The following is a 14,089-nucleotide window of genomic DNA, read 5'->3' on the forward strand; positions in this document are numbered from 1 at the left end:
TGTGGCAGAGTTGTTGCTCTGCTTTGCTCTGTTACACATTGAGCCTTCACCAAAGGAGTGGAAATACATGACCATGCTTAATTACTTATTTTTAAATGTGTGACAGATATGCAACAATCTGAATGTCTAGACTGTAATTTACATAAATACATTTTAAACCAAAACATTTAAAAATTATTTATTTCCAGCTTCCATGCTTAAGTGCTTTGCTGGACTGGGGCCAGGCTGCAGGATTGAGCCCAAGGTGCATAAATCAAACCTTCAAAGATATCCAGTGTTCACAAAGACTGTATTTGGTTGAGCAAGTTTAGAAGAATGAAACCAACTATGAAGAGAAATTAGATTGGTTGAAAACTAATAAAGCACAGCTGGAATTATTCGATTCATCCATATTTGTTGCTTAAATGGCTCTAGGGCTAAGTCTTGCTGAAAGAAGATACTTCAAGACTCAGGGGTCAATTGCTTTTGGAGACAAATTGACCTACAGGAATACACTTGTCTAATTTGGTTCTTGCAGTGGGGCAAGTCTACAGAAATACATAACCAAAAAACCAATTTAGATTCCAGTGAGTGGGTATCAAAGGTCAAGTTTAAGGTTCCCATAAATTTACATATATACACTAAAAGATTAATAACTTTTCAAGTTACTGTGTTTCTTTGCTAAAAGCCAGGACCCACAGATAAAATCTGAGGAAGAAGCAACATATGTGCTTATTCTACATTCTGTTGGATAGAGACCATGCAGCCAGCTCATTCCTTGCTGCTGTGGCTGGCCCTGCGGTATTTCATACAGTCTGATCATACTCAGGGAGTGAAAGTAACACCACTGCTGGCTCAGCTCCTAGAAGAAAGCATGTTCTGATCTCACATTAAGTAATTCTGAAAGTAGTTTTATGTGACAGTTCAAATATTACACTTTTAGCTAACTGGTCTTACTACTACTAGTTATAGTCTAAGATCCAACCCCATAATTATGATATACTTTGCAATGAGGCCTTCTTGACAGTTACCTGTTCTAAACATAAAGCTTTTCTTCTAAATTTTACACATTCATACATTGGTATTGTTTCCTCTTCAAAATTAGGACTCTATTATATAAAATAACTCCAAAATGGACCAGCATTAAAATGTAAAACTACATTTTAAACTACAAAATTATCTTGGATATGTATAAGCCCTGCAGCTGGGGTTAACTTTACACAAAATCTACAAAACCTCAGTACAGAGTTTACATGGGCATGTAATTAAAGTTTCACTTTCCCTCAATACTAACCTTGAACAGAATTTTATCTTCAAGTTACAGTGTTTAAAACTCAGTCAAAGCAAACAACAGTATCTCTACTTGAGTAATTTACCAGGAGTAAAAAACAAAACAAAAACAAAAGACACATTTCACTGCAATTATCAGAAATGTGACTACTGTATCACTATTAAATACACAATAAATAGGTAATGTTGAATGTAGCAAAATACTTTCAAGAACTTCAAAAGTTTGGGGTTTTTTTCTCTCACTTTACAGTTGCCAGGATAAATAGTTATTTACAGAGCAATCATTTGTCAACAGATATGTAAATCCTGACTGGCATTACATTCAGCAAATTTATGAGGCAGTTAAAAGCACACCCCTTCAGAGTTATTTTCAACACATTACTGGTTACAAGGAAAGAATATACAACTATATTAATCTTTTTAGTCCTTTTTTCTTAGAGCACCACCAAGTTTGAGATGATTTCTATATTTGTTTTCTCAAACCATGCCACAAATCATATTAAATGCATATTAAAAAAACCATGTTACATGGGAGATACACTGTCCTGTGATTTTCAAATTGCAAAGGCCTAAGTGGAAAAATCACCTGATCCAAAAACATGGAAGAGAATTCTTTTACTGAAGGACCCCACATCAGTTTTTTGTTGGTTTCTGGTGGCAGGCTGTTTGTTTTCTTTTTCCCCCCAGTAATTCATTCTTTATTTCTTAAGTGATAAAGAAACTGTATCTCCTAACATCGTCCTAGAAACTGAGGTAAATTTATGTCTAAAATAAGTAACTTCTCTTTAAAAGATATATATGGAAAATTCTAGTTAAATAGCTTCGAGACAAGTTTGCTGAAGCTTTAGCAGAAAGACAATGCTACTCACACAACATCACGTAATTTTAATGATGTAGCAAGTTTAGACCCCACATATCAGTATTATCTGTATACCTAAAGCTTTCTGGTTACCTCAGCTCTAAAAATGAAATGCTGCTGAGTTTACCTGTATAATCCTCCGAGTACCATCAATGGTGACAGACAATAAGGGTGAAGCCAGGTTCCACTCGCTGGTCACATTTAGTTTCATCCCATCAACTTCCACCTGTTGTGACACCAAACAAGGCTGTTACTATGAAGACAGACAGAAAACTGATCTCAAGTTCATTACTGCATACAAAGCAGCAACCATTTTAAAACAGATGGCTCCCAAACAACCTGTCATGTTTACTGCTTCTGCCATAAAAGACAGGGTCCAACAACAGTCTTCCAGCTATCTCTGGGGAGAGGTGAAGGACCTGTGAACAGCTGCCTCCGAGTAGCAAGGTTTCAAGTGATTTCCAGCAAGTAACAAACAGCCATCCAACTTTTAAACCTATCTGGACATGCTACATTTACTGCAATTAGACAAGTAATGCATATAAATTCCAGTGACACCTTGCAACCCACACAACAGGGCTTGCATATAATATTCTCTCCAAGGACCAAGGAAGAACTTTTCCTATGCTTCTAATGAAGGGTTTTGCATTGTTATCTTAATTAATATGAGGCAGTAATTAATTCTTTGATGTTTTGCCATGAAGTCTATAAAAACTTTGCAGATTCTGTCATGTTTTATTCCAATATACAATATACAGCTGATCAGAGGAATACAGTTTCTGACTTGAACATCAATATGTTTATCCATAAAGAATCTTTCTTAAAAACACTACCCCATAATATTTGTAAAAAAATTTTTCTAGGTAAAGAGCAACAATCCTGAGTTGTAAAGAAAATGTAGATCAGAGTAGCTCTAATGACACTTCTGTCATTCTTCTATTGTATAATACTGCTTAAAAACGCACTTCACATGTTCAGTATTGTAAGAGCCTAAGAGGAAGAGCTGGATTATGAAAAAAGGTATTATACATGGACTAACATAATGAATGATTAATATTATATATTTGTGGCATGTTCTGAACACTCATCATGCTATCCAAGGCAGCTAAATACAATTTCAGTTATATATTTTACTCCAGACTGGGGGGGGGGGGGGGGAGGGGTAATAATAACACTTAGTTGGTTTCCTTCCTCTTTTAAACTGACCAAAATATTTTCATCGGTAAATTATAGACAATATTAATAATGACACAAATATTGCACACATTCTCAGTAAACTACAGGAAAATTACTGCACTTAGAATAAAAGCTGAGCCTACAACTTGCAAATTTGAACTTATAAAGCCAACTCTTTTAGATTTCAGACTAATTATGCTTTCATCTTATAAGAACAAGCAACTGTAAGTTAGAAGAAATCCATAACAGAGGAGTAATGCATAGTTTTATTTCAGATAAGAAAAAGTTTAGGCTTAAAAAAACCTTCTAGTTTTACAGACTTTGGAGCCTTTTAGTGGTACAATCTACTCAGTTTCTACCAGCTTTAACTATAAATAAAGTTACATGTAAAGAACATGAAGAAAAAACAAGTAATTTATGACAGTTCACCAAATGACCAGATTAGCTGGCATGCTTCAGGTACTTTACACTGCTCCAATGATGCGAAACAGTCATAAACCTGGCTTGAGTTAAACCAGACCTGCAGCTGGTTTGCATTGCCAGAGCTCTGCAAGGCAGCTGGAACACGCTGGTGAACCTAGCTTGCTCAGCAAACCTGAATCAGCATAAACTGTCTTTATTGAGAACAGTAGAAACATCTGAAGACTTTCCAAATGCACAAAAGCAAATCCCATGCTCTGTGTCAACTTTGACTGTGTCAACTTTGACTACGAATTGAACTTTGGTAAGGCAATTACTTAAAAAGCATCTGTCACTATTACTATAACCAAAGAAATATTGTCTGCACTGGAGCCTAGGTGTGACACCATCACTTACCCTGTATTTCCAGGGAAAGAGGACAGGTAGTATAAAAGCACACCAGGCCAATGGCCTCCAGAAAACCTTCAGCTGTACATCATGCTTGTTGCCCTGCAGGACTTAACATGCAACCTCACAGAAAATCTGTAGTCAGTATCTGTAGCCCTAGAAAAGGGTGTCCCAGGGGCATGATACAAGCTGGTTATCTCCACAACAAACTCAATGTAACCATTAGCTTTTCCAACACTGTGCATATGAACAAAAGAAAGATAAACAAAGTGTGTCACAGAGGTAAATGATCTGTTTACAATCCATCAGAAAAGTCTATACGAGTCTAGCCATCATTGATTCCAGATTATGTTAGTATCAAAAAATTACTGGTGGAAACCATCCTAAAATAAGAAATGCAAGTCAGATGGTAGGACTAAACCAGGGGCGGTCTGTGAACACTGTGGCAACTTATGGTAATAATAAAAGTAGCAGCTAATATGATAATATACTGTCTCTACTACGCTTTTCCCACTCAAGGAAGAATAAAGGATTGTGGGTTCACCATAGTATACACAGCTAGGTAGGATGATGTGAAGCCAAGAGGATCATAAGGAAGTTGGCTCTCTCTGCTCCAATAGGTAGCATGACAAAGCTATCAGATGCTCAATCCACAGAAGGTCAAGCCATCACAGAAAATGAACAGGGACTAAGTGTAAGAGATTTATCATACAGTATGTTACTTTCACTACAAATAAGGGGAAAACAGTTGGAGGGTGGGGAGTGACACGAGCACACACCCCCACCAAAAAACAGATGGAGGTTGAAATCAAACCAATGCTTTACTTCACAAAGCAAATCTTCCTTCCACAGCTCAGCAATCAACAGCCTAGCAAGGTTAGTTGGTGAAGGTAGAGGAATAAATAAGGTGTTCAAAGAACCTGTTAGAAGTGTGCATTGCCTTCATTCCTCCTCTAGCAATGGATACAATAATGGAATCTAACAAATACTGCAATAAAACCAGGACCTTTCTGCTTTAGTCTTGGAGGTGTGAAGAGGGACAGCATGCTCACTAATGAAGAGTTACATAGACTATTTCCTGGTTTACTTTGTTCCTGTGTTTCTAGTAATTATGGTTGTTTGAACCATCGCTACACAACACCAATGTGGATTGACAGTGGATTTAAAAACTTTTTTTAATAGTACTTTTTTGTCCCTTTGTAAGGGCATAAATTATAAAAGCACACATGGCTCTCCTTTACACTTATTTCCAATTCAAAAGCTATTGTAAATGAGGTCTCAGAAAGAAGAATGACAAGTCCAAGACGTGATGCTAGAAAAAGGTCAACAGCTTATTCTACTGTCACAACTTCGCAGACTTTCACTGGCATGCATCTGAACTATACAAGTAGCAGCCCCTTCACCTCTTGTGGACTGAGTTCCTGATGTTCAGCATGATAGGTACCAGCTAGCCAATAGTGCAAATAGCTGCAAAGCATAATCTGCATTCAGTTTCCTTTAGAGAACATCATTTGGCATTCTATATGCATGTCAGGCAATTAAAGGAGGCAGCACCAGCCTGAGTGTTACAGCCCTGTTAATTTACTAATGCAGAGTCTCAAATACATCTGGCACATGTCACTTCTTTTCTCCTGAAAATGAAGGTGGATTTCCAGGAGACTGGAGGGCAGCCCAAGCATTTGTTTCCTGCCTGATGCTTCACAGCATTTTGCCTGAAGTCCCTGAGTCTGACTAACTTAAGTCTGCCTACTTAATCCTGTGGTTCTAATTTTGCTTCTCAGCATGGTGCTTAACTCGATTTTAACTTGATGGGTTTGGGTTAACGCCTGGTGTAACTATTGAGTTATGCCACCCCTACCTGACTCTTTACACCCCTTGATTCTGCCTCTTGCTGTAGCAAAAGTGATGGCATTCCCTACTCGATCAGATCAACCAAAGAAAAAGTCATCCTCTGCAGACATGCTTTGCTGAAATCGTTCTCTGACCAAGAGAGTCCATGAAGATATTATTCTTTGTGAAAATTAGGCATTACTATTCACAGAACATTTATGAATATTCAGTGTCATGAAGTCAAATCTCTTCAACTGGCATTAATATAACTGTAAATCTATGGCATATCCAGCAGGCAGCAAGCACTCTACCAACTGAAAACTTAGAGGAAGGAACACCACCATCAAGCATTATTGTTGTACACGTGAGGTAACACACGTTTGAGGACTTGACTCAGGCTTTCAAGATGTCCTTTTCTCTGAAGAAAGTAACTGTCTCAGGCAGAACCTCTTAACTCTCCATCACTGCTACACACCAAGCCCTGTGCCAAAATAGTAAGGAGATTATTTTCACTTTTATGAGTCAAGTAAGGAACAAGTATTGCTTTTTGTGCAGAAGACAGGGTGGGTACAGGACTCATAGCACAGTGTGGCAACAGAAGATCCAGTTGCAAGGAGTAGTATTCGGTAAGACAGTAGTGAGGCAGTGATGTCAGACTAAGCCAAACTGAATCAGACAAAGTGGCTTTTAGTTCCCAGTTTTCACAAAAATTCCTGAAAATGTCATTTAATCTACTGTCCAGCTAACAGAGAAGCACATGGCATGGAAAAGGAAAGTGAACAACTGTTCTGTGTCAAAGCTGTCACCCCTTCCTTTTTGCAGTCCCATGTATTGACAGCCACCGAAACATGAGCCAGCAGTGTGCCCAGGTGGCCAAGAGGGCCCATGGCATCCTGGCCTGCATTAGGAATAGTGTGGCCAGCAGGAGCAGGGAAGTCATTATGCCCCTGTACTCTGCATTGGTTAGGCCACACCTTGAGTACTGTGTCCAGTTCTGGGCCCCTCAGTTTAAGAAGGACATCGAGACACTTGAACGTGTCCAGAGAAGGGCAACAAGGCTGGTGAGAGGCCTTGAGCACAAGCCCTATGAGGTGAGGCTGAAGGAGCTGGGATTGTTTAGCCTGGAGAGGAGAAGGATCAGGGGTGACCTCATTGCCCTCTACAACTACCTGAAAGGTGGTTGTAGCCAGGAAGGGGTTGGTCTCTTCTCTCAGGCAACCAGCACCAGAACAAGGGGACACAGTCTCAAGCTGCGCCAGGGGAGGTTTAGACTGGAAGTGAGGAGAAAATTCTTCACTGAGCGAGTCGTTTGTCATTGGAATGGGCTGCCCAGGGAGGTGGTGGAGTCACCGTCCCTGGATGTGTTCAAGGGGAGATTGGACGTGGCACTTGGTGCCATGGTCTAGTCGTGAGGTCTGTGGAGACAGGTTGGACTCGATGATCTTTGGGGTCTCTTCCAACCTTAGTGATACTATGATACTGTATCCTTAGGTATGAGAGCAAAGCCCTTATGGTGTTCACAAGTCTGAAGTTTCCAGACATATTGTAAAATATTTTGCTAGCCTTCAATGTAAAATTCTCCTCTTTCCCAGTCAGCAAGAGAGCTCAAATACTCTCTTGCATCTCTCTGTATATTCCCAAAGCTAATAACCACAATAAACTTCCATGTTATGATGATTACAAGCCACCTGGAGGCTGTAAGCATTTGTGGTCATTTGCAGGGTTGTCTTGGAAATTATTGGGTCTTCCTATACAATTTTCACCTTGAAGTACCTTGACTAAAAAGGGAGCCAGATCTACCACACTAAGAAATAATACCAACCAAACAGTACTTCACATGTTGTAGTTCATAAATGCAAAGAAACCCCTAAGATTTCCCATGTGGGCAGTTCTTATGAAGTAAGCTCCTTCTTGGATGTTTTTTCTCCTGTATTTGCCAGTGACGCAGGGTATGACTACCCATAAAGCACTTGCCGTTTTTCACGATCATGTCCTGGAAGAGGTGACAGAGTGTACTCTAATCACATTTGCAGATGGCACAAAACTGTAGCAAACAGTTAACACATTCTAAGGCAAGGCTGCCATCTGGGAGAGCCGAGACAGGCAAGAAGGGGCTAATGGAAACTTTGTGACATTCAAGATGAATTAAGTGCAGCATGTGGAACGGAAGAGCCCATTGTAATGATATAGACTGGGACTTAAGTGGCTGGGGAGCAGCTCTGTGGAGAAGGACCTGGAGATGCAGGCAGACCTGTCAACTGAACATAAGTCTACAGCAAAGGTAGCCAACAGCGTCCTGTGCTCTGTTAACAGAAGCTAATATAGGGAAGCCCCCTCTACTCAAAACTCAGATCACATCTAGATATTGTGTCCACAAGAAAAAAACACGGACTTTGTTTAGTTATATGAAGTTTCCATTTGCCCATTCCTCTTGCCTGTCTAGGTCCCACTGGGTGGCAGCATCGCCCTTGACTGTATTGAGCAGCTTCCTCACATCTGTGTCTTCTGTAAACTTAATGACAGTGAACTCCTACTGCCTCATCAAAGTCAGTGATTAGGTTGTTGAGCAGGACCAGTCACAATACTGACCCTTGCAGACCCTTGGTACTCTCTGAGTAGAGTACAACCCATTAACAATGACCCACCAAGCCTGACCACTCAAGAGGTTTTTTATCCATCTGCTTACACAAGTTGGTGTCAAAAGACCTGCTAAAGTCAAGGTAAATGACATTCACTGCTGTTCCTCATCCACAAATCCTGTCAGTTTATGATGGAAGACTGCCAGGCTGATCAGCTCTCAGTAAATTCATGCTGACTGTGCCCTATCACCTTCTTTACATGCCCAGAAATGTACTCCAAGAAGACTCAATGAATTTCCCAGGAACTGAGGTGAGGCTGACCACACTGCAGTTCGGCGGAGTTTGGGTTTGGCCTTTAGTGAAGACTGGAGTCCTATTTGCTTTTCTCCAGCAATGACAAACCTCCCTCAACCTTCATAGAATCATAGAATCAACAAGATTGGAAAATACCTCAAAGACCATCAAGTCCAAACTGTCACCCAAGGCCTCATGACTACTAAACCATGGCACCAAGTGCCATGTCCAATCCCCTCTTGAATACCTCCAGTGATGGTGACTCCACCACCTCCCCAGGCAGCCCATTCCAACAGCTAACAACTCTCTCTGTGAAGACTTTCTCTTCACCTCCAGCACAGCTTGAGACTGCATCCTCTTGTTCTGGTGCTGGTTGCCTGGGAGAAGAGACCAACCCCCACCTGGCTACAGCCTCCCTTCAGGTAGTTGTAGAGAGCAATAAGTTCTCCCCTGAGTCTCCTCTTCTCCAGGCTAAGCAAGGCCCCAGCCCCCTCAGCCTCTCCTCATAGGGCTTGTGTTCCAAACCCCTCACCAAGTTTGTTGCCCTTCTCTGGACCCATTCCAGCAACTCAATACCTTTCCTAAACTGAGGGGCCCAGAACTGGACACAGGACTCAAGGTGTGGCCTAATCACTGCTGAGTACAGGGGCAGAATGACCTCCCTGCTCCTGCTGGCCACACTGTTCCTGATGCAGGCCAGGATGCCATTGGCCTTCTTGGCCACCTGAGCACACTGCTGGCTCATGTTCAGCCTACCATCAACCAGTACCCCCAGGTCCCTCTCTACCTGGCTGCTCTCCAGCCACTCTGACCCCAGCCTGTAGCACTGCATGGGGTTGTTGTGGCCAATGTGTAGAACCTGGCACTTGGATGTGTTAAATCTGATGCCATTGGACTCTGCCCATCTGTCCAGCCTATCAAGATTTTTGTGCTAATCTCTTGGTGCTGGTGCTAACTACAGATAAAAGTTCTAGTGCCAGACCACGAATAGAATAGAATAGAATAGAATAGAATAGAATAGAATAGAATAGAATAGAATAGAATAGAATAGAATAGAATAGAATAGAATAGAATAGAATTAACCAGGTTGGAAGAGACCTTCAAGATCATCGCATCTAACCCATCATTCAACTGTATAAAGTGTAGTCTTGCTCCCATATCAGTCAGCTGTCTAGGCACTCTTGGATGCAGTGTCCCTGAAGATCACTGAGTTGATCTTCATCTGCCTTCTCCCTGAACTCCTCCACTAATAACACAGGCCTGAGAGACCTTGCTGGTGAATACTGAAGCAAAGTTATTGGGTGTCTCAGGCTCATCTGTGCCAGCTGTTACCAAATCACCTGTGATTCCATTGTTTATGCAGCATTTCTCCTTTTCAGCTTTTTATTGTGGTGGCAGTTTTAGGCTGTGCCTAGGAAAATTTTCCACAGAATGAACACAAAAGCGGTAGAATGTAAATAAGTTACCATTGGATGTAAAAGGGAAAATAATGATAAGGTCTAAATAATCTCACTGGTCTAATTACTAACATAAAGTTAATTGTGTAAACTAATGCTTCTCTTTTCAGCTTCTTTGCTCTAGCAGATACTAACTGGTGCTTTTGCTTAACTGTTGCAGACCTTGGCTGCATCTTCTTGTGTCTAAGTACTAACAAGCTACTCTGCTCTTCTCTGTCTCCTTTACGTGGTATAGGGTGAGGGAAGGGAGCAGTGAGGGGGAAGCTGCTGGTAACACCCTGGTTTGTCCAGGGAAGTTCTTGTGTTGTTTATAAATTGTAAATTTATGCAAATATTGTATATTTTGTACATATTAATTGCATTTCATATTTCTAGATTGTAGTTTTGTTGTAAATATAGCTTCATTTTACTTTGCAACTGAGCTGGTCTAGCAGTTTTATTTTGGGGGGCAATTTCAACCCACCACAATTATTAATGTAGTGGTAGAAGCTCTTCTTGCTCTTAACATTCCTTGGAACTGTCAAGGTAAGCTTTGGATTTCCTAACACTATCCCTCTATAACCAGCTAATTCTTCTAAATTCCTCCTTTATATTCTGTCCCTGCTTCAACCTTTCATATGCTGCCTTTTCACACACCTGTTCTTAACAATGCTGTTTTTCTGATACAGATGCTTACTGTCTTGAGTATTCTTTCACTTAGAGGATGCTGTCCTTAAAGACCTGCCAGCTTTCCCGAGCTCTCTTGCTCTTCAGAGCTGCCTCCCATGGAACCTTCCCAACCTGCCAAATCTATGAAGAATAAGCTGAAGTATGCTAGCCCCAAGACTGAGGTCTACACCCTGCTAATTTTGTTCCTCACACCTTTCAGTATCCTGAACACAAATCATTTGGTCCATACTTGACACAGCCACAGCCATCACTGATTATCACATCTTCAATAAGTTCTTCCTTGCCAGTGAGTCACAGATATGGCTGTGTCAACACCAGTTCACCCATCCAGTACTACTATCAACCAGTTATACCAAACACCCATTGGAAACCTTCCTCCTTGCAGGCTATTCTGTTCACCTTCCAGGAAACTGGGAAAAACAGGGGTCAGGGGCACAGGTAATTTTTTCATCAATACCCTTAGTTGCAGGAAGGAATACTGAAAGGAACAGGACAGCAGGTGTAATTAACAAGTGGCTCAGAGGCTGGTGCCACCAACAGAATTTTGGGTTTTTTGATCTTAGGGAACCTTCTATGGCACCAGGTCCACTAGCAACAGATGGAGCATATCTGTCCCAGAGTGGGAGAAAGCTCCTAGCACATGAGAACAGCCTATCCCACTGAGGGAAAAGGGTTTTAGGAAGGGAGATAGCAGGACTCATTGACAGGGCTTTAAACTAGATTTGAAGGGGGAAGGGGCCAAAACCAATCCCCCCTGACAGGAGTCTGAGGGTGGTAAGCTGGAGTCAGGGGTGAAACCAGCAGCCCAGCTGACGTGCATGTGCACTAATGCACACAGTATGGGTAACAAACAAGAGGAGCTGGAAGCCTTGTTACAGCAGGAAAGTTATGATGTCGTTGCTATCACAGAAATGTAGTGGGATGACTCACATGACTGGAGCACTGTAATTGATGGCTACAGGCTCTTCAGGAGAGACAGGTGAGGGAGAAGGGGTGGAGGGGTGGCCCTGTACACCAAGGAGGCTCTAGACACCATGGAACTAGAGATTAAAGATGATCAAGTCGAGTGCCTGTGGGTGAGAATTAGAGGGAAGGCCAACAAAGCAGACATCCTGGTTGGAGTCTGTTATAGACCACCCAACCAGGATGAAGTGGTTGATGAATTATTTTATAGGCAGCTAGAAGCTGTCTCAAGATCACCAGACCTTGTTCTTAGGGGTGATTTTAACCTGCCTGATACCTGCTGGGAACTCAACACAGCAGAGAGGAGGCAGTCTAGAAGGTTCTCAGAATGTAGAGAGGATAGCTCCTTACCACAGCTACTGTGTGAGCCTACCAGGGGTAAGGCTTTGCTTGACCTTCTTTTTACCAACAGAGAAGGGCTGGTGGGAGATGTGGTGGTTGGAGGCTGTCTGGGGTCCAGTGACCATGAGATAATTGAGTTTTCAATATGCAGTCAAGCTAAGAGGGGCAGCAACAGAGCCTCCACTCTGGAATTCCGGGGGACGGACTTCAGTTTACTTAGGGAACTAACTCAGAGGCACCTTGGGAAAGAGCCTTTAAAGGGCTCCAGGAGGGTCCTACTTCAAGAAAGAATTCTTGAAGGCTCAGGAACAGGCTGTGCCAATGTGCCGGAAGATGAGCCGCCAGGGCAGACGGCCAGCCTGGATGGGCAATGAACTACTGAGCAAATTAAGGGGAAAAAAGAAGGTGTGTATTCTTTGGAAGGAAGGAGAGGCAACCCATGAAATGTTTAAGGATGTTTCTACATCATGCAGGAAGAAAAATAGAGAGGCAAAAGCCCATTTAGAGCTTAGACTGGCCTCTGCTGTGAAGGACAGCAAAAAATCCTTTTACAAATACATTAATGGCATGAGGAGGGGCAAGGACAACCTCCACTCCTTGGTGGACATGGAGGGGAATATTGTAACAAAAGATGAGGAAAAGGCAGAGGTACTTAACACCTTCTTTGCCTCAATTTTTAATAGCAAGATAGGTTGTCTTCCAGACAACTGGCCTCCTGAGCTGGCAGATGGAGTCAGGGAGCAGTACAGTTCTCCTGTGATACAGGAGGAAGCAGTTAAGAGACCTGCTCAGTCACTTGGATCCCCACAAGTCCATGGGACTGGATGGGATCCATCCTAGGGTGCTGAGAGAGCTGGCAGATGACCTGACCAAGCCACTCTCCATCATTTTTCAACAGTCCTGGCTCACTGGAGAGGTCCCAGATGACTGGAAGCTGGCCAACGTGGTGCCCATCCACAAGAAGGGCTGGTTGGATGAGCCAGGGAATTACAGACCTGTCAGCCTGACCTCACTGCCAGGCAAGATTATGGAACAGATCATCTTGGTGCATATGGACATTAGCAAGTATCTGAGGACACCTACAGAATTAGCATCCGCATCAGCAACATGCACCAGTTCCTTTGCTTGCAAGCAATACTGCCATTAAAACCTCAGTTTCAGTTGCACAGGTCATACAGGGTTTTTCAGAGAAATCCACACTGATACCACTTTCAAGATGACTGGTCTCATCTCAGTGAAAAAAGAATCAAAGCTGAAAATGCCATAAAAAAGGAAGGCTTCTTTTGTTTCCATAGATGAGCATTTTTTCTGCTTTCTTCCAAGAATGCTACATCAAGAAACTTGGTAGATGGATGCTTCCTTTAGCACACTAAAATATCTTAAAAGTTTTGCTTATCACAATTAGCAACGGTCTAAAAACCTGCAAGATCAGCTGCCCAAAAAAGTGCATGAAAGAGCAGACAGGACAGAGAGACCCCGTGGCCAATGGTGCAGTGTATCGACAGACTCATTAAAATGTCACAGAGATAAGAGAAGCTCCTTTAAGCCCAGAAAAATGGCTATCAAACAAAAACTGAATTCACTGATGACAGCAATTTCTTTGATTCCAATTAACCACTTGTTTTAGCTTGCATTTTTAGCTTGTAGCTATTGACAAAATATTCACATCAGATTAATGGACTGACCTTTTTTACTTCTTTCTTCAAGTGACTGTAAGGTTAGCTTTTGGGATTTTTGAAGTGGTTGGTCAGATGCTTTCAAAAGGAAGTTAAAATCTGTGAGTTTCAACCTCATTAAAAAGGATTTTTTTTCTTTATCTTTTTTTTAAAACAAACTTTCCTTTT

At 41.8% G+C, this 14,089-nt stretch overlaps 1 protein-coding gene across 1 annotated transcript in view; it reads right to left on the reverse strand.

Moving 5' to 3' along the window:
- Positions 1–14,089, reverse strand: part of PCCA (propionyl-CoA carboxylase subunit alpha) — a 313,957-nt gene that overhangs the window by 76,021 nt on the left and 223,847 nt on the right. The window contains exon 20 of the mRNA XM_054162910.1: positions 2,256–2,354. Within this exon, the coding sequence (XP_054018885.1) occupies positions 2,256–2,354 (99 nt within the window). The remainder of the gene's footprint in view (positions 1–2,255; positions 2,355–14,089) is intronic.

This window comes from Dryobates pubescens, chromosome 7 (assembly GCF_014839835.1).
Source record: "Dryobates pubescens isolate bDryPub1 chromosome 7, bDryPub1.pri, whole genome shotgun sequence".
Classification (NCBI taxonomy): domain Eukaryota; kingdom Metazoa; phylum Chordata; class Aves; order Piciformes; family Picidae; genus Dryobates; species Dryobates pubescens.